This window comes from Oncorhynchus gorbuscha, linkage group LG06 (genome assembly GCF_021184085.1).
Source record: "Oncorhynchus gorbuscha isolate QuinsamMale2020 ecotype Even-year linkage group LG06, OgorEven_v1.0, whole genome shotgun sequence".
Lineage (NCBI taxonomy): Eukaryota > Metazoa > Chordata > Actinopteri > Salmoniformes > Salmonidae > Oncorhynchus > Oncorhynchus gorbuscha.
Window position 1 is genome coordinate 101,978,683 of NC_060178.1, and position 22,183 is coordinate 102,000,865.

At 45.1% G+C, this 22,183-nt stretch overlaps 1 protein-coding gene across 2 annotated transcripts in view; it reads left to right on the top strand.

Moving 5' to 3' along the window:
- The first annotated feature begins 3,532 nt into the window (after positions 1 to 3,532).
- The window catches only part of LOC124038633 (protein kinase C epsilon type-like), a 290,126-nt gene continuing 271,475 nt past the window's right edge, over positions 3,533 to 22,183 (top strand). The window contains exons 1-2 of one of the 2 annotated variants that reach the window (XM_046354712.1): positions 3,533 to 4,846; positions 13,617 to 13,667. In XM_046354712.1, coding sequence (XP_046210668.1) covers positions 4,499 to 4,846; positions 13,617 to 13,667 — 399 coding nt within the window. In that variant the 5' untranslated portion in view covers positions 3,533 to 4,498. The remainder of the gene's footprint in view (positions 4,847 to 13,616; positions 13,668 to 22,183) is intronic. The other variant, XM_046354713.1, reaches the window with a different exon arrangement.

Sequence of the window (22,183 nt, forward strand, 5' to 3'; positions counted from 1 at the left end):
ACAAGGTACAAATATTTCGTTCTGCCCCTGAACAGGCAGTTAACCCACTGTTCCCAGGCCGTCATTGAAAATAAGAATATGTTCTTAACTGACTTGCCTGGTAAAATAAATAAAATAAAAATTGACTATATTAACTCTATTGACTCTATTGACTCTATTAAATATATTACGTCTATTGACTAGATTGACAATATTGACTAGATTGTCTATATGGACTATTTTGACACTATTGACTATATTGACTCTATTGAGTATATTGACTATATTGACTATACTGACTATACTATTTACGGTATTGCCACTATTGACTCGATTGTCTATATTGACCCTATTGACTCTATGAACTATTTTGAATATATTGACCCGATTGACTATATTGACTATTTTGACACTATTGACTATATTGACTCTATTGAGTATATTGACCCTATTTACTGTAATGACTCGATTGTCTATATTGACTCTATTGACTATTTTGACTATATTGACACTATTGACTATACTAACTGTATTGACACTATTGACTCTATGTACCCTATTGACTCTATTGACTGTATTGACACTATTGACTCTATGTACCCTATTGACTCTATTGACTGTATTGACACTATTGACTATACTAACTGTATTGACACTATTGACTCTATGTACTCTATTGACTCTATTGACTGTATTGACACTATTGACTATACTAACTGTATTGACACTATTGACTATACTAACTGTATTGACACTATTGACTCTATGTACCCTATTGACTCTATTGACTGTATTGACACTATTGACTCTATGTACCCTATTGACTCTATTGACTGTATTGACACTATTGACTATACTAACTATATTGACACTATTGACTATACTAACTGTATTGACACTATTGACTCTATGTACCCTATTGACTCTATTGACTGTATTGACACTATTGACTCTATGTACCCTATTGACTCTATTGACTGTATTGACACTATTGACTATACTAACTGTATTGACACTATTGACTCTATGTACCCTATTGACTCTATTGACTGTATTGACACTATTGACTCTATTGACTGTATTGACACTATTGACTCTATTGACTGTATTGACACTATTGACTCTATTGACTGTATTGACACTATTGACTCTATGTACCCTATTGACTCTATGTACCCTATTGACTCTATTGACACTATTGACTCTATGTACCCTATTGACTCTATTGACTGTATTGACACTATTGACTCTATTGACTGTATTGACACTATTGACTATACTAACTGTATTGACACTATTGACTCTATGTACCCTATTGACTCTATTGACTGTATTGACACTATTGACTGTATTGACACTATTGACTCTCTATGTACCCTATTGACTCTATTGACTGTATTGACACTATTGACTCTATGTACCCTATTGACTCTATTGACTGTATTGACACTATTGACTCTATGTACCCTATTGACTCTATTGACTGTATTGACACTATTGACTCTATTGACTGTATTGACACTATTGACTATACTAACTGTATTGACACTATTGACTCTATGTACCCTATTGACTCTATGTACCCTATTGACTCTATTGACTGTATTGACACTATTGACTGTATTGACACTATTGACTCTCTATGTACCCTATTGACTCTATTGACTGTATTGACACTATTGACTCTATGTACCCGATTGACTCTATTGACTGTATTGACACTATTGACTCTATGTACCCTATTGACTCTATTGACTGTATTGACACAATTGACTCTATGTACCCTATTGACTCTATTGACTGTATTGACACTATTGACTCTATTGACTGTATTGACACTATTGACTATACTAACTGTATTGACACTATTGACTCTATGTACCCTATTGACTCTATGTACCCTATTGACTCTATTGACTGTATTGACACTATTGACTCTATTGACTGTATTGACACTATTGACTCTATGTACCCTATTGACTCGATGTACCCTATTGACTCTATTGACTGTATTGACTCTATGTACCCTATTGACTGTATTGACACTATTGACTCTATGTACCCTATTGACTCTATGCACCCTATTGACTGTATTGACACTATTGACTCTATGTACCCTATTGACTCTATTGACTGTATTGACACTATTGACTCTATTGACTGTATTGACACTATTGACTATACTAACTGTATTGACACTATTGACTCTATGTACCCTATTGACTCTATTGACTGTATTGACACTATTGACTCTATGTACCCTATTGACTCTATTGACTGTATTGACACTATTGACTCTATTGACTGTATTGACACTATTGACTCTGTGTACCCTATTGACTCTATGTACCCTATTGACTCTATTGACCCTATTGACTATATTGACTCTATTAAATACATTAAGTCTATTGACTAGATTGACAATATTGACTAGATTTTCTATATTGACCTTTTTTTACACTATTGACTATATGGGCCCCATTGACTCTATTGAATATATTGACTCTATTGACCCTATTGACTATATTAACTCTATTGACACTATTAACTATATTGACACTATTGACTCAATTGACCCTGTTGACTCTATTGACTATATTGGCTATATTGACTCCATTTGCAACAGGCTACATCTGTATTAAGTGTTTGATTTATAATTATTCTACTATAATGATTTATATGGGCATCTGTTGTCTGTCAGTTTGTTTTGTAAATATTGTTATTGCCTGGACTATTGGTCATAGTGATTTCGATTGTCCACTATTCATGTAAAAGCCTAGCTGTGCAGACACCTCATTAGTTCCACATGGTGGAGACTTACACAAAAAAAACATGAACAGACAATTTGCACTTCAAATGTAAATGTGGTGCATTCCCAGCAGAAATACATGCAACAGTGAAGGGTGTTTTCAAGCAAACCTCAGTGATATGTGGTTGCAAACGTTGCATGACATCTATCTATCTATCTATCTATCTATCTATCTATCTATCTATCTATCTATCTATCTATCTATCTATCTATCTATCTATGCACGCACTGCTCTTCTTGTGTCAAGGTCGATAAATTAGACGTTATAGGCCAGACAACCGGGATGCACTGTCGGGATCAAACACTTTATTTTTGGCCCAATAAAAATGTAGATATGTTGGCTATCTTCATATTTTATGGGTTATTAATCTGGTCGCAAAAAAATACAAATCCTATGACTAACAAAATGCTAAACAAGTGTGTATTATTGTAATTCAAAGCCTATTTTCCTATGATCATAATAATCGGCTACGATATGGTTTTATGTTTTACAAAACAGATACATGTCTTACATTATTAAAGCTATCGGTGTCATTCAGGTGCGACAGTCAGTGTTGTGGCTAGTATAAGATAATCATCTGTTGCAAATGCCAGACATACCTAACCACCCCAATGATCCACCCCTTTTCCATGTCTTTGACGCAATAGCCCCCTGCTTGTAAGAGTAATAACCTTGCTGCACGGTGGATAGACCTATCAAACACAGCAATGAGCCTCCCCGATATGTTTCCGAAAAGACAATGATGTAATCAGTAGGCCTACTCCAGCACATCATATCCCTGTATCTGTCACTTGAGCCCTTGGATGCGTCTCTGTCCTGACAGCCTGGTCGACTCGCCTACACTGACAGTTGTGTTACACTCCCCCATCTGGCATAGACAAGACGCAGCGCGCCTCAGAGAAAGAAACTGACGTGTTTTGCGCATTTCCTGCACCAGTGTTTAGACGGTCGGAGGAGAAAGGGAGGTGTGCAGGAAACCAAGAACAGCAACGTCGAGAAAACAGCCTGGGAGTTTAAGGAGCAAACTGAAACCAAGAACAGCAACGGCAAGAAAACCGTCTGGGAGTATAAGGAGCGAACAGAAACCAAGAAAACCACAACAGAGTCGACCTGCAACTATACACTGCTTGAGCAATTCACAAGTCGGGTAGCTGGTTTGGGAAACATCCCAAATGCTCGGCGAGGAGGCAGCAGTCTCTTCCAACGGTGGAATACGAGTGTTTCCAAAGCCTAGTGGAGTTGCCGAGGATAGTTTTGATAGATTTTGCGCTGTCGTGTTGCGGTTTGGGTAGGCTGTTGACATATTCCGACTGCTGCATAGTCGTATTTTTCCTTCATGTAAACTTAAAACGTGTATTTATTCTATTCAAAAGAAAGGCTTTGTCTGATTGAACGCCAAATGTGGATTATCATTGGGAAAACCAAGACTGTTAGAGAGCAAAAACGAGACAATTTACTCTCATTGGACTGTTTCGGGAGGACTGATTTGCATCCGATTGGTAGTCTATGTGTGTACTAGCGTGAGACGGGACAGCATTTCCCCGTTACATTTAAGTCTCAACCCATTCAAACCGTGGTCTTCATTTGAGGATTCAAACAATAAAATAAATAAAATAATTTATGACCAGTTGAAGTGTTTGGGTTAAAGGAATTTATTGTAAACAACCACTCTTCTTCCAAGTCCTATTGAGGAGGATTACATCACCACCATGGTGGTTTTCAATGGGTTATTGAAGATCAGGATTTGTGAGGCGTTGGACTTGAAACCGACAGCTTGGTCTCTCAGACATGCGGTTGGCCCAAAGACCCAGACTTTTCTCTTAGACACATACATTGCACTAAACGTGGATGACTCGCGCGTGGGCCAAACTTCCACCAAACAGAAAACCAACAGCCCTGCGTGGAACGACGAGTTCGTTACGGAGGTTCATAACGGAAGGAAAATCGAACTGTCGGTGTTTCACGATGCGCCAATTGGATATGACGATTTCGTGGCCAACTGCATCATACAGTTCGAAGATATATTGCAGAATGGCAGTAAGCACTACGAGGAATGGGTATGCTTTGGCCCCTTATTATTTGGTGTTCCTTGCTCATAATGCCTTTTAACAAGTTGTTTTCATCTCACTCTCAGCATCCTCATGCCCTTACGAATAGACTCAATTATTATACAAAGTTGTATTACTATTTTGCAAAACAGTCTTGAATTAATGTTCCTTTATCATTAACATCACCATTCACGAAAGCCCCTGACTGGCATCCATCCACCATTGGTTTCCTGGCACTCTAGATCACCTGTATCAAGCCAGGATCTGATAGATCTATGCGCAAATAACCCCGTTGCGTAGGAACGGTGGAGAGGAGGGTGCTTACAAGCCTGTCATAAATATCCCCATCAGCTGCGATGTAGGCAGCCTGCATTCTGAGAAAAGTAACATGTTTCCATGTCAAAAGCAAGATTGAGTTCAAATCCGATGTGGGATGGGAAGGCCAGGCAGGTAGGCCTGTAGTAAGGCTGCGTTTACACAGGCAGACCAATTTTGATCACACACACACACACACACACACACACACACACACACACACACACACACACACACACACACACACACACACACACACACACACACACACACACACACACACACACACACACACACACACACACACACACACACACACACACACACACACACACACACACACACACACACACACACTAATATGTGTTCTGATAATGGCATTCCGAACACGTCATGCATCTACATGTACATGTGTCCACCATATCCACATTTTGTATGTTCCAGTGTTCCCGCGCTATATTCAAATGCCAGTATGCATTCTGCAAACGGTGGAATAGGCAACGTATGATAGCTAATAACACAACAACTGATGGTAGTTGCTAACTACTGTAGCTAACTAGCCAGCTGGCCTATGTAGCTAGCTAGCAAGCTAAATGGATTGCAAACGGGTTAGCATAACTCTCGTTTTTCTAATTATTAGTTCGCTGACTAACATTTATCAAATCAAATCAAATTTATTTATATAGCCCTTCGTACATCAGCTGATATCTCAAAGTGCTGTACAGAAACCCAGCCTAAAACCCCAAACAGCAAACAATGCAGGTGTAAAAGCACAGTGGCTAGGAAAAACTCCCTAGAAAGGCCAAAACCTAGGAAGAAACCTAGAGAGGAACCGGGCTATGTGGGGTGGCCAGTCCTCTTCTGGCTGTGCCGGGTAGAGATTATAACAGAACATGACCAAGATGTTCAAATGTTCATAAATGACCAGCATGGTCAAATAATAATAAGGCAGAACAGTTGAAACTGGAGCAGCAGCACAGTCAGGTGGACTGGGGACAGCAAGGAGCCATCATGTCAGGTAGTCCTGGGGCACGGTCCTAGGGCTCAGGTCCTCCGAGAGAGAGAAAGAAAGAGAGAATTAGAGAGAGCATATGTGGGGTGGCCAGTCCTCTTCTGGCTGTGCCGGGTGGAGATTATAACAGAACGTGGCCAAGATGTTCAAATGTTCATAAATGACCAGCATGGTTGAATAATAGTAAGGCAGAACAGTTGAAACTGGAGCAGGAGCATGGCCATTTATGAGGCCAGCAAACACTTTCCTCTCACGCTAGAAACGTATTTCCTCCAACTTTATAATAAGAAGGTGCCTCGGTCCCAAAACCCACGTTCTCTGGAGACTTGAGGGGAGTGCTGATGACGTCACCCGCAGCATGGCTTTCGGTAGCCTGATTGCATCCAGACCGAGGAGAAATCCGCACACAATGTAAGGCAGACCATCTCCTGATGTGGTCAGCCAGATCTTAACACAATCAGACCACAAAGCGACTTGTGTGCAAATTCATATTCTGAATGCAGAAGTTGCATGTGAGTGTGACTTGAGAGCACTATTGCTGAGCCTGTGACAACTTGCAATTGATTTGTCATTTGCATATGTCTTGGAAATCATGATGCCCTTGAGATGTAATTCTAATGGGGACAAAGGTCCACATACAGAGAAGTCTTTCACAACCTTCCAGATAAATACTGGAATCATGAGGTTGCCTTAGGCAGCTGCAGACTCAGTTGAGAAGACATGTAGCACATGATTACACCTAATGAAGGGTCATGAACATGCGGTGCCGACAGACTGTTTTCAAAATCTACAATCGTCCACCAAATTAGATGATCAATGCTATGTCCAACACATCTTCAATAAACGCTGACATGGTTTTTGGATTATGATGAGACAGATCATGTGACATAGATAATGTTATACCTTATGATAGTCTGTGAGTACGGTTACATGCACACAATAATATGATTACTGTGAATAGTCTGCTTAATATAATAGTTTGATTTAAACATTTACATGCTTTATTCCCTAATAATCCTGTTTACATGGACACATCTGAAATCAGGCCACCTGATGGGACTTTAATAAATGCAGGGAATCGCCAATCAAAATAAACATTCTACCACAGTGACCAGTGACCATGTTATTTTTTGATGCCTATTTGATTCTGAGTATGGACATATAAAGTTTGTATGTGAAAACAATTTCTAAGATGCACAACATTATTTTCAGAACTGACTTTACTCGCCCAAAAGACTGAAGGACACTTGCTCTGCTGGTGATAGCACATGCGCAGATCAAATATAGTGCTGTGACTCTAAGGCATTTACACAACCTAATCATTTTGGACTCATCTGTTTCATTCATCCTATGCTTACTTCAATTATGACTTTACGCCGATTAAAATAAGTAGAGTATGGTGTTTACATGACTAAAGCCTTACTCAGCCTATTGCCATAATCAGTTTCATATTGCAGTATTAGTGTGCATGTAAACATACTCAATGTGAAGAAGGATATAGATATTTTACCTTTGAATTCCAGTCATGAAAACAATAGGCTGTTTTCCTTGGCCTACTTCCCTTCAACATAGGCACACCTTCCTCAAGGTTTTCACTACAGGAGAGTGGGTGAGATTGAGGTTACCTGAAGGGAAGTAGGCCAAGGTTTGTGTGGACATCTACATATCCTTACAGGTTCTGGCCCCAAGGACATCCAAATATCAGCATCTTTTCTGACTACATCACTTCACAAACACTGCCCAACATAAAAGAAACATAATACATCTACTAAAACATAGTTCATAAATATGTCATTACAGAATGAGATTGAACTGTATCTGTTCCGGTACCAGATTACCACATCCAAACTCCAGAGCTGTTCATATTAGGCCATGATAACAATGCTGATTATAAAATCATAGACAGGAACAAAAAATAATAATAATAATGTAGATACTCCTCATCACTGATAATCAGTGGTGAGATGGATAACATGGACATCTTATAATAAAGGGTATATTCACAATAATACTGGGACTATTCATTGTCAGTATGACACTACAGCAAAGGCTATTATGACACTTTCCCTGTAAGGGAGGAACATTTTCATAAATACTGGGTAGCTTTAGTCCTCTTTTGAGTAGTTCTGTTCTCCTGGCCTCGGCATGGCAGATGGATAGGTGTGCTCTGTTCTCCTGGCCTCGGCATGGCAGATGGATTGGTGTGCTCTGTTCTCCTGGCCTCGGCATGGCAGATGGATAGGTGTGCTCTGTTCTCCTGGCCTCGGCATGGCAGATGGATAGGTGTGCTCTGTTCTCCTGGCCTCGGCATGGCAGATGGATTGGTGTGCTCTGTTCTCCTGGCCTCGACATGGCAGATGGATAGGTGTGCTCTGTTCTCCTGGCCTCGGCATGGCAGATGGATAGGTGTGCTCTGTTCTCCTGGCCTCGGCATGGCAGATGGATAGGTGTGCTCTGTTCTCCTGGCCTCGGCATGGCAGATGCATAGGTGTGCTCTGTTCTCCTGGCCTCGGCATGGCAGATGGATAGGTGTGCTCTGTTCTCCTGGCCTCGGCATGGCAGATGCATAGGTGTGCTCTGTTCTCCTGGCCTCGGCATGGCAGATGGATAGGTGTGCTCTGTTCTCCTGGCCTCGGCATGGCAGATGGATAGGTGTGCTCTGTTCTCCTGGCCTCGGCATGGCAGATGGATAGGTGTGCTCTGTTCTCCTGGCCTCGGCATGGCAGATGGATAGGTGTGCTCCTGGCCTTGGCATGGCAGATGGATAGATAGGTGTTCTCCTGGCCTTGGCATGGCAGATGGATAGGTGTGCTCTGTTCTCCTGGCCTCGGGAAGGCAGGTGGATAGGTGTGCTCCTGGCCTTGGCATGGCAGGTGGATAGATAGGTGTGCTCTGTTATCCTGCGTGGCAGGTGGATAGATAGGTGTGCTCTGTTATCCTGCGTGGCAGGTGGATAGATAGGTGTGCTCTGTTATCCTGCGTGGCAGGTGGATAGATAGGTGTGCTCTGTTATCCTGCGTGGCAGGTGGATAGAAAGGTGTGCTCTGTTATCTTGCGTGGCAGGTGGATAGAAAGGTGTGCTCTGTTATCCTGCGTGGCAGGTGGATAGATAGGTGTGCTCTGTTATCCTGCGTGGCAGGTGGATAGAAAGGTGTGCTCTGTTATCCTGCGTGGCAGGTGGATAGAAAGGTGTGCTCTGTTATCCTGGCCTTGACATGGCAGGTGGATAGAAAGGTGTGCTCTGTTATCCTGCGTGGCAGGTGGACAGAAAGGTGTGCTCTGTTATCCTGCGTGGCAAGTGGATAGAAAGGTGTGCTCTGTGATCCTGCGTGGCAGGTGGATAGAAAGGTGTGCTCTGTTATCCTGCATGGCAGGTGGATAGAAAGGTGTGCTCTGTTATCCTGCATGGCAGGTGGATAGAAAGGTGTGCTCTGTTATCCTGCATGGCAGGTGGATAGAAAGGTGTGCTCTGTTATCCTGCATGGTAGGTGGATAGAAAGGTGTGCTCTGTTATCCTGCGTGGCAGGTGGATAGATAGGTGTGCTCTGTTATCCTGCGTGGCAGGTGGATAGATAGGTGTGCTCTGTTATCCTGCGTGGCAGGTGGATAGATAGGTGTGCTCTGTTATCCTGCGTGGCAGGTGGATAGAAAGGTGTGCTCTGTTATCCTGCGTGGCAGGTGGATAGAAAGGTGTGCTCTGTTATCCTGCGTGGCAAGTGGATAGATAGGTGTGCTCTGTTATCCTGCATGGCAGGTGGATAGAAAGGTGTGCTCTGTTATCCTGCATGGCAGGTGGATAGAAAGGTGTGCTCTGTTATCCTGCATGGCAGGTGGATAGAAAGGTGTGCTCTGTTCTCCTGGCCTCGGCATGGCAGATGGATAGGTGTGCTCTGTTCTCCTGGCCTCGGCATGGCAGATGGATAGGTGTGCTCTGTTCTCCTGGCCTCGGCATGGCAGATGGATTGGTGTGCTCTGTTCTCCTGGCCTCGACATGGCAGATGGATAGGTGTGCTCTGTTCTCCTGGCCTCGGCATGGCAGATGGATAGGTGTGCTCTGTTCTCCTGGCCTCGGCATGGCAGATGGATAGGTGTGCTCTGTTCTCCTGGCCTCGGCATGGCAGATGCATAGGTGTGCTCTGTTCTCCTGGCCTCGGCATGGCAGATGGATAGGTGTGCTCTGTTCTCCTGGCCTCGGCATGGCAGATGCATAGGTGTGCTCTGTTCTCCTGGCCTCGGCATGGCAGATGGATAGGTGTGCTCTGTTCTCCTGGCCTCGGCATGGCAGATGGATAGGTGTGCTCTGTTCTCCTGGCCTCGGCATGGCAGATGGATAGGTGTGCTCTGTTCTCCTGGCCTCGGCATGGCAGATGGATAGGTGTGCTCCTGGCCTTGGCATGGCAGATGGATAGATAGGTGTTCTCCTGGCCTTGGCATGGCAGATGGATAGGTGTGCTCTGTTCTCCTGGCCTCGGGAAGGCAGGTGGATAGGTGTGCTCCTGGCCTTGGCATGGCAGGTGGATAGATAGGTGTGCTCTGTTATCCTGCGTGGCAGGTGGATAGATAGGTGTGCTCTGTTATCCTGCGTGGCAGGTGGATAGATAGGTGTGCTCTGTTATCCTGCGTGGCAGGTGGATAGATAGGTGTGCTCTGTTATCCTGCGTGGCAGGTGGATAGAAAGGTGTGCTCTGTTATCTTGCGTGGCAGGTGGATAGAAAGGTGTGCTCTGTTATCCTGCGTGGCAGGTGGATAGATAGGTGTGCTCTGTTATCCTGCGTGGCAGGTGGATAGAAAGGTGTGCTCTGTTATCCTGCGTGGCAGGTGGATAGAAAGGTGTGCTCTGTTATCCTGGCCTTGACATGGCAGGTGGATAGAAAGGTGTGCTCTGTTATCCTGCGTGGCAGGTGGACAGAAAGGTGTGCTCTGTTATCCTGCGTGGCAAGTGGATAGAAAGGTGTGCTCTGTGATCCTGCGTGGCAGGTGGATAGAAAGGTGTGCTCTGTTATCCTGCATGGCAGGTGGATAGAAAGGTGTGCTCTGTTATCCTGCATGGCAGGTGGATAGAAAGGTGTGCTCTGTTATCCTGCATGGCAGGTGGATAGAAAGGTGTGCTCTGTTATCCTGCGTGGCAGGTGGATAGATAGGTGTGCTCTGTTATCCTGCGTGGCAGGTGGATAGATAGGTGTGCTCTGTTATCCTGCGTGGCAGGTGGATAGATAGGTGTGCTCTGTTATCCTGCGTGGCAGGTGGATAGAAAGGTGTGCTCTGTTATCCTGCGTGGCAGGTGGATAGAAAGGTGTGCTCTGTTATCCTGCGTGGCAAGTGGATAGATAGGTGTGCTCTGTTATCCTGCATGGCAGGTGGATAGAAAGGTGTGCTCTGTTATCCTGCATGGCAGGTGGATAGAAAGGTGTGCTCTGTTATCCTGCATGGCAGGTGGATAGAAAGGTGTGCTCTGTTCTCCTGGCCTCGGCATGGCAGATGGATAGGTGTGCTCTGTTCTCCTGGCCTCGGCATGGCAGATGGATAGGTGTGCTCTGTTCTCCTGGCCTCGGCATGGCAGATGGATTGGTGTGCTCTGTTCTCCTGGCCTCGCAATGGCAGATGGATAGGTGTGCTCTGTTCTCCTGGCCTCGGCATGGCAGATGGATAGGTGTGCTCTGTTCTCCTGGCCTCGGCATGGCAGATGGATAGGTGTGCTCTGTTCTCCTGGCCTCGGCATGGCAGATGCATAGGTGTGCTCTGTTCTCCTGGCCTCGGCATGGCAGATGGATAGGTGTGCTCTGTTCTCCTGGCCTCGGCATGGCAGATGCATAGGTGTGCTCTGTTCTCCTGGCCTCGGCATGGCAGATGGATAGGTGTGCTCTGTTCTCCTGGCCTCGGCATGGCAGATGGATAGGTGTGCTCTGTTCTCCTGGCCTCGGCATGGCAGATGGATAGGTGTGCTCTGTTCTCCTGGCCTCGGCATGGCAGATGGATAGGTGTGCTCCTGGCCTTGGCATGGCAGATGGATAGATAGGTGTTCTCCTGGCCTTGGCATGGCAGATGGATAGGTGTGCTCTGTTCTCCTGGCCTCGGGAAGGCAGGTGGATAGGTGTGCTCCTGGCCTTGGCATGGCAGGTGGATAGATAGGTGTGCTCTGTTATCCTGCGTGGCAGGTGGATAGATAGGTGTGCTCTGTTATCCTGCGTGGCAGGTGGATAGATAGGTGTGCTCTGTTATCCTGCGTGGCAGGTGGATAGATAGGTGTGCTCTGTTATCCTGCGTGGCAGGTGGATAGAAAGGTGTGCTCTGTTATCTTGCGTGGCAGGTGGATAGAAAGGTGTGCTCTGTTATCCTGCGTGGCAGGTGGATAGATAGGTGTGCTCTGTTATCCTGCGTGGCAGGTGGATAGAAAGGTGTGCTCTGTTATCCTGCGTGGCAGGTGGATAGAAAGGTGTGCTCTGTTATCCTGGCCTTGACATGGCAGGTGGATAGAAAGGTGTGCTCTGTTATCCTGCGTGGCAGGTGGACAGAAAGGTGTGCTCTGTTATCCTGCGTGGCAAGTGGATAGAAAGGTGTGCTCTGTGATCCTGCGTGGCAGGTGGATAGAAAGGTGTGCTCTGTTATCCTGCATGGCAGGTGGATAGAAAGGTGTGCTCTGTTATCCTGCATGGCAGGTGGATAGAAAGGTGTGCTCTGTTATCCTGCATGGCAGGTGGATAGAAAGGTGTGCTCTGTTATCCTGCATGGTAGGTGGATAGAAAGGTGTGCTCTGTTATCCTGCGTGGCAGGTGGATAGATAGGTGTGCTCTGTTATCCTGCGTGGCAGGTGGATAGATAGGTGTGCTCTGTTATCCTGCGTGGCAGGTGGATAGATAGGTGTGCTCTGTTATCCTGCGTGGCAGGTGGATAGAAAGGTGTGCTCTGTTATCCTGCGTGGCAGGTGGATAGAAAGGTGTGCTCTGTTATCCTGCATGGCAGGTGGATAGAAAGGTGTGCTCTGTTATCCTGCATGGCAGGTGGATAGAAAGGTGTGCTCTGTTATCCTGGCCTGTACTCTTCTGACAGACAGCTTTCACATACATTACATTCTGAAGAGGAATACACAGGATACACATGGTACACAGTACAATGAAATGCTGACATACAGGTCCACTCTCGACAGTGTGTCTGAGGTAGGCGGGAGCCTGGATTATTGATTAGACTCTATCAGGTCCATTGTGGGTTGGAGGAGAAGGTATACAGCTCGTTGACGGTCTGGGGAAGCTCAGGGCAATAGGGTTTCTGTCTGTTTGACTTGTCGGGCTGGGAATGTTCTGTGCTGATGTTGATGGATCAGGCTCTGTCATCACCTTGCATGTTTCAGGAGGGTGTGCTTGGTTCATAGCTCTACGAACGATCTGTTCTCGGCTGGCTGGACTGGGCTGAAGGAGTTCTGTCCTTGGCTTACACTCCCTCTCATTTTCATTCTAGGTAGTTTGGAGATCGCATCCCTGGGAACAAAATGTCAGTTTAGGGGTGTTGGTAAGTGCTAAGCATTGTGTATGTATTCCAGATGGAGAGACTGTTGTCCTGCTCTGACCTAAACAGCATTGCTCTCTGTGTCCTTTCCTTCCATCTCTCCTTGCTCCTTGTGTCCTTTCCTTCCATCTTTCCTTTCTCCTTGTGTCCTTTCTTTACATCTCTCCTTGCTCTCTGTGTCCTTTCCTTCCATCTTTCCTTTCTCCTTGTGTCCTTTCTTTCCATCTCCCCATGCTCTCTGTGTCCTTTCCTTTCATCTCTCCTTGCTCCTTGTGTCCTTTCCTTCCATCTCTCCTTGCTCATTGTTTATGTGCAGCTCCTCATAGGTGGGCCCCATGATTAATGTCCAAAATGCAAAGCATGTTGCCTAATTTAGAAGGCTTGCCAACGATTACTCCTCGAAGAACCTGTCTGAACTTGTACCCTGGTAGGAACGTGTAGACATGTACTCTAAGATGCACAGGTGTATGCATGCACAGGTGTATGCATGCAGAGACATAGTACTCTCTCTCTCTCTCTCTCTCTCTCTCCCTCCCCCTCTCTCTCTCTCTCCCTCCCCCTCTCTCTCTCTCTCTCACTCCCCCTCTCTCTCTCACTCACTCACTCCCCCCTCCCTCTCTCACTCACACACACACACACACACACACACACACACACACACACACACACACACACACACACACACACACACACACACACACACACACACACACACACACACACACACACACACACACACACACACACACACACACACACACACACACACACACAAAACATATTGGAGGGATACACATGCTGACTCAAACATTACCGTCACAATAGCTGTATCTTTGATGGTTCATTTTGTTCATGTTTTTTTCAGTGTCTCTGTCTTTTGACAATGGACCTTGTGAGTTTCTGTGACTGTTAGAACTTGTTAATTAGGAGGCTTGAGCAGGAGTTGGCATAGTATGGCTTTGATTGTAGACTATCCAAGACAATGAGAAGTGTATTTGAGCTTATACATTCCAAACCGTTTTAGTCAACAGTAGGTGTGTAAAACATCTTAATTTGCTTTCAGTCAAGGCAGTCAGTCCAGCAGATTTGGTAATAGGGAGAGTGAAGCGTGAGATTGTCCGGCTGTGTAAACTTCAGTGGCTGAGTGTTATGAGGGTGGGGTGAAACAGTATGTGTCAGCCTGGGCAGGCCTCTTTGTCTGGGCCCCTCCTGTGTCTGCCTTATCCTCAGACAGCAGCTGCATCTAGCCCCCTCCTGTCTCTATGCTAACATGTCCCCAGGCACCCTCATTTGTTGACTTCTGAGATCGAAAAATCCTTGGTTTCACGCATGTCAACATCAGAAGCCTCCTCCCTAAGTTTGTTTTACTCACTGCTTTAGCACACTCTGCTAACCCTGATGTCCTTGCCGTGTCTGAATCCTGGCTCAGGAAGGCCACCAAAAATTCTGAGATTTCCATACCCAACTATAACATTTTCCGTCAAGATAGAACTGCCAAAGGGGGAGGAGTTGCAGTCTACTGCAGAGATAGCCTGCAAAGTAATGTCATACTTCCAGGTCCATACCCAAACAGTTCGAACTACTAATTTTGAAAATTACTCTCTCCAGAAATAAGTCTCTCACTGTTGCCGCCTGCTACCGACCCCCCTCAGCTCCCAGCTGTGCCCTGGATACCATTTGTGAATTGATCGCCCCCCATCTAGCTTCAGAGTTTGTTCTGTTAGGTGACCTAAACTGGGATATGCTTAACACCCCGGCAGTCCTACAATCTAAGCTAGATGCCCTCAGTCTCACACAAATCATCAAGGAACCCACCAGGTACAACCCTAAATCTGTAAACAAGGGCACCCTCATAGACGTCATCCTGACCAACTGGCCCTCCAAATACACCTCCGTTGTCTTCAACCAGGATCTCAGCGAACACTACCTCATTGCCTGTATCCGCTACGGAGCCGCAGTCAAACAACCACCCCTCATCACTGTCAAACGCTCCCTAAAACACTTCTGTGAGCAGGCCTTTCTAATCGACCTGGCCCGGGTATTCTGGAAGGACATTGACCTCATCCCGTCAGTTGAGGATGCCTGGTCATTCTTTAAAAATAACTTCCTCACCATTTTAGATAAGCATGCTCCGTTCAAAAAATGCAGAACTAAGAACATATATAGCCCTTGGTTCATTCCACACCTGACTGCCCTCGACCAGCACAAAAACATCCTATGGCAGACTGCAATAGCATCGAATATTCCCCGCGATATGCAACTGTTAAGGGAAGTCAGGAACCAATACACGCAGTCAGTCAGGAAAGCTAAGGCCAGCTTCTTCAGGCAGAAATTTGCATCCTGTAGCTCCAACTCCAAAAAGATCTGGGACACTGTGAAGTCCATGGCGAACAAGAGCACCTCCTCCCAGTTGCCCACTGCACTGAGACTAGGTAACACGGTCACCACTGATAAATCCATGATTATCGAAAACTTCAAAAAGCATTTCTCAACGGCTGGCCATGCCTTCCGCCTGGCTACTCCAACCTCGGCCAACAGCTCCGCCCCCCCCGCAGCTACTCGTCCAAGCCTCTCCAGGTTCTCCTTTACCCAAATCCAGATAGCAGATGTTCTGAAAGAGCTGCAAAACCTGGACCCGTACAAATCAGCTGGGCTTGACAATCTGGACCCTCTATTTCTGAAACTATCCGCCGCCATTGAAACCCCTATTACCAGCCTGTTCAACCTCTCTTTCATATCGTCTGAGATCCCCAAGGATTGGAAAGTGTCACGCCTTGGTCATTGTATTTTGTGTTTTTGTTATATGTTTGGGTAGGCCAGGGTGTGACATGGGTTTATATGTTGTGTTTCGTATTGGGGTTTTATTAGCATTGGGATTGTGTATGATTAGGGGTGTGTCTAGTTAGGCTTGGCTGCCTGAGGCGGTTCTCAATTGGAGTCAGGTGATTCTCGTTGTCTCGGATTGGGAACCGTATTTAGGTAGCCTGAGTTCGCTTTGTATTTTGTGGGTGTTTGTACCTGTCTCTGTGTTGTAGTCACCAGATAGGCTGTAATTAGTTTCACATTCCGTTCTGTTGTTTTTGTATTTAGTTTCAGTTATTTCATGTACCGCGTATTTTCTTTCATTAAAGTCATGCATGAGTAACCTACACGCTGCATTTCGGTCCGACTCTCTTCTTTCAACAGACGAACGCCGTTACAGAAAGCTGCCGCAGTCATCCCCCTCTTCAAAGGGGGAGACACCCTGGACCCAAACTGTTACAGACCTATATCCATCCTGCCCTGCCTATCTAAGGTCTTCAAAAGCCAAGTCAACAAACAGGTCACTGACCATCTCGAATCCCACCGTACCTTCTCTGCTGTGCAATCTGGTTTCCGAGCCGGTCACGGGTGCACCTCAGCGACGCTCAAGGTACTAAACGATATCATAACCGCCATCGATAAAAGACAGTACTGTGCAGCCGTCTTCATCGACCTTGCCAAGGCTTTCGACTCTGTCAATCACCATATTCTTATCGGCAGACTCTACAGCCTCGGTTTTTCGGATGACTGCCTTGCCTGGTTCACCAACTACTTTGCAGACAGAGTTCAGTGTGTCAAATCGGAGGGCATGCTGTCCGGTCCTCTGGCAGTCTCTATGGGGGTGCCACAGGGTTCAATCCTCGGGCCGACTCTTTTCTCTGTATATATCAATGATGTTGCTATTGCTGCGGGCGATTCCCTGATCCACTTCTACGCAGACGACACCATTCTATATACTTCCGGCCCGTCCTTGGACACTGTGCTATCTAACCTCCAAACGAACTTCAATGCCATACAACACTCCTTCCATGGCCTCCAACTGCTCTTAAATGCTAGTAAAACCAAATGCATACTTTTCAACTGTTCGCTGCCTGCACCCGCACGCCTGACCAGCATCACCACCCTGGATGGTTCAGACCTTGAATATGTGGACATCTATAAGTACCTAGGTGTCTGGCTAGACTGTAAACTCTCATTCCAGACTCATATCAAACATCTCCAATCGAAAATCAAATCTAGAGTTGGCTTTCTATTCCGCAACAAAGCCTCCTTCACTCACGCCGCCAAACTTACCCTAGTAAAACTGACTATCCTACCGATCCTCGACTTCGGCGATGTCATCTACAAAATTGCTTCCAACACTCTACTCAGCAAACTGGATGCAGTTTATCACAGTGCAATCCGTTTTGTCACTAAAGCACCTTATACCACCCACCACTGCGACCTGTATGCTCTAATCGGCTGGCCCTCGCTACATATTCGTCGCCAGACCCACGGGCTCCAGGTCATCTACAAGTCCATGCTAGGTAAAGCTCCGCCTTATCTCAGTTCACTGGTCACGATGGCAACACCCATCCGTAGCACGCGCTCCAGCAGGTGTATCTCACTGATCATCCCTAAAGCCAACACCTCATTTGGCCGCCTTTCGTTCCAGTTCTCTGCTGCCTGTGACTGGAACGAATTGCAAAAATCTCAGAAGTTGGAGACTTTTATCTCCCTCACCAACTTCCAACATCTGCTATCGGAGCAGCTAACCGATCGCTGCAGCTGTACATAGTCTATCGGTAAATAGCCCACCCATTTTTACCTACCTCATCCCCATACTGTTGTTATTTATTTACTTTTCTGCTCTTTTGCACACCAATATCTCTACCTGTACATGACCATCTGATCATTTATCACTCCAGTGTTAATTTGCAAAATTGTAATTATTCGCCTACCTCCTCATGCCTTTTGCACAATGTATATAGACTCCCTTTTTTTCTACTGTGTTACTGACTTGTTAATTGTTTACTCCATGTGTAACTCTGTGTTGTCTGTTCACATTGCTATGCTTTATCTTGGCCAGGTCGCAGTTGCAAATGAGAACTTGTTCTCAACTAGCCTACCTGGTTAAATAAAGGTGAAAAAAAATGAAAAAAGAAAATAGCCCAGACTTTGTAGCTTCTCTCTGCCTCTCTCCCCCTCCTGTCTCATTGCTAGCCCCAGGCTTCGTAGCCTCTCTCCCCCTCCTGTCTCATTGCTAGCCCCAGGCTTCGTAGCCTCTCTCCTCCTCCTGTCTCATTGCTAGCCCCAGGCTTTGTAGCCTCCCCCCCTCCTGTCTCATTGCTAGCCCCAGGCTTCGTAGCCTCTCTCCTCCTCCTGTATCATTGCTAGCCCCAGGCTTTGTAGCCCCCCCCCCTCCTGTCTCATTGCTAGCCCCAGGCTTTGTAGCCTCCCCCCTCCTGTCTCATTGCTAGTCCCAGGCTTTGTAGCCCGCCCCCTCCCTGTCTCATTGCTAGCCCCAGGCTTTGTAGCCTCCCCCCTCCTGTCTCATTGCTAGCCCCAGGCTTTGTAGCCTCTCCCCCCTCCTGTCTCATTGCTAGCCCCAGGCTTTGTAGCCTCTCCCCCCTCCTGTCTCATTGCTAGCCCCAGGCTTTGTAGCCTCTCCCCCTCCTGTCTCATTGCTAGCCCCAGGCTTCGTAGCCTCTCCCCTCCTCCTGTCTCATTGCTAGCCCCAGGCTTCGTAGCCTCTCTCCTCCTCCTGTATCATTGCTAGCCCCAGGCTTCGTAGCCTCTCTCCTCCTCCTGTCTCATTGCTAGCCCCAGGCTTCATAGCCTCTCTCCTCCTCCTGTATCATTGCTAGCCCCAGGCTTTGTAGCCTCTCCCCCTCCTGTCTCATTGCTAGCCCCAGGCTTCATAGCCTCTCTCCCCTCCTGTCTCATTGCTAGCCCCAGGCTTTGTAGCCTCTCCCCCCTCCTGTCTCATTGCTAGCCCCAGGCTTCATAGCCTCTCTCCCCTCCTGTCTCATTGCTAGCCCCAGGCTTTGTAGCCTCTCCCCCTCCTGTCTCATTGCTAGCCCCAGGCTTCGTAGCCTCTCCCCCTCCTGTCTCATTGCTAGCCCCAGGCTTCATAGCCTCTCTCCTCCTCCTGTATCATTGCTAGCCCCAGGCTTCGTAGCCTCTCTCCTCCTCCTGTCTCATTGCTAGCCCCAGGCTTCGTAGCCTCTCTCCTCCTCCTGTATCATTGCTAGCCCCAGGCTTCGTAGACTCTCCCCCCCTCCTGTCTCATTGCTAGCCCCATTGAATTGGACTTAACTCCAGTCTGAATGTGTGTGTGTGATAGAGTGTGAAGGAGCGGCAGAGGCAGAAACGGAGAGTGAGCATGTGTGATGGAGTAAGAGAGAGTGTGAGAGCCAGGGGGAGACCTCTCTCTGAACCTCTGGTGGGATTCCATTCTTACTTGAGTATAGTAGAGGAGAACTAGGAGGCCACATCGTGTTTGATGGTCTTGTAACACCATACTTTCTTTTCATAAAACCCTAGAGAATGGGAACAGTTATTTTTTCTGCATCATGAACAATAAAGTTGCTTAAATCTGAACTGACTGATTATGGAGCCAGGCTGTTTTTAGAAATGATCAACAAAGTAAACAAACCTGTCTGAAACTGTTGGCCCAATTGTGTGGTGCCGACTCAGTCAGGTACATAAAATGTGGGTGTGCCGGTGTACTTGTATGTGTGACCACACTTTTGAGTGTTGAACGTGTTCCCTAGAAAAGCTCCATGCCCTATAGGTAGGACAGGCACAAACTGCCCGAACTAGCAGTGCCCTACTTCTTCTTCTACTACTCATTCAGCTACTACTATTTTACCTACTTCTTCTTCATCTACTACTTCAGCTTGTTAGATATTACTGCACTGTCAGAACTAGAAGCACAAGCATTTTGCTACACTCGCATTAACATCTGCTAACCATGTGTACGTTACCAAACATTTTTATTTTATTTTATTTTTACTACTCATTCAACGTCTACTTCTTCATTGACTATTTCTTCAACTACTACTTCTTCAACTACTACTCATTAAAGTACTACGTCTTCATCTACTACTCCTTCTTCATCTACTACTCCTTCACCTACTACTTCTTCAACTACTACTTCTTCAACTACTACTACTTCTTCTTTATATACTACTTAATCCGCTACTACTTCATCAACTACTACTTCTTCATCTTCTACTTCTTCATGTACTACTTCATCAACTACTACTTTTTGATTTAATACTTAATCTACTACTTCTTTGTGTACTACTTCTTCATCTACTACTTCTTCATCTATTACTTCATTATCTACTACTTCTTACGATACTACTTTATTATCTACTACTTCATAATCTACTAATTCATAACCTACTACTTCTTTGTGTACTACTTAATCCTCTACTACTTCTTCAGCTACTACTTTATAATCTACTACTTCTTCAGCTACTACTTCATAAACTACTACTTATTCATCTACTACTTCATAAACTACTACTTATTCATCTACTACTTCATAACTACTACTTCTTCAGCTACTACTTTGTGTACTACTTGTTAATCTACTACTTCATCAGCTATTACTCCTTATCTTTTACATCATTATCTACTACTTCTTGATCTACTACTTTATAATCTACTACTTCTTGATTGACTACTTTATAATCTACGACTTCTTCGTCTATTACTTTATAATCTACTACTTCATAATCTACTACTTCTTCAGCTACTACTTCTTCCTATATTACTTCTTAATGTACAGCGGCTTGCGAAAATATTCACCTCCTTAGCATTTTTCCTATTTTGTTGCCTTACAATCTGGAATTAAAATAGATTTTTGGGGGGGTTTGTATCTTTTGATTTAAAATCAAATCAAAGTTTATTTGTCACGTGCGCTGAATAGAACAGGTGTTGACCTTACAGTGAAATGCTTATTTACAGGCTCTAACCAACAGTGCAAAAATGGTATTATGTGAACAATATGTAAGTAAACAAATAAAAACAACAGTAAAAAAGACAGTGAAAAATAACAGTAGAGGCTATATACAGTAGTGAGACTATATACAGTAGTGAGGCTATATACAGTAATGAGACTATAACAGTAGTGAGGCTATATACAGTAGTGAGAATATATACAGTAGTGAGGCTATATACAGTAATGAGACTATAACAGTAGTGAGGCTATATACAGTAGTGAGGCTATATACAGTAGTGAGACTATATACAGTAGTGAGGCTATATACAGTAATGAGACTATAACAGTAGTGAGGCTATATACAGTAGTGAGACTATATACAGTAATGAGACTATAACAGTAGTGAGGCTATATACAGTAGTGAGACTATATACAGTAGTGAGGCTATATACAGTAATGAGACTATAACAGTAGTGAGGCTATATACAGTAGTGAGGCTATATACAGTAATGATACTATAACAGTAGTGAGGCTATATACAGTAGTGAGGCTATATACAGTAGTGAGACTATATACAGTAGTGAGGCTATATACAGTAGTGAGGCTATATACAGTAGTGAGACTATATACAGTAGTGAGGCTATATACAGTAATGAGACTATAACAGTAGTGAGGCTATATACAGTAGTGAGACTAACAGTAGTGAGGCTATATACAGTAGTGAGACTATATACAGTAGTGAGGCTATATACAGTAGTGAGACTATAACAGTAGCGTGGCTATA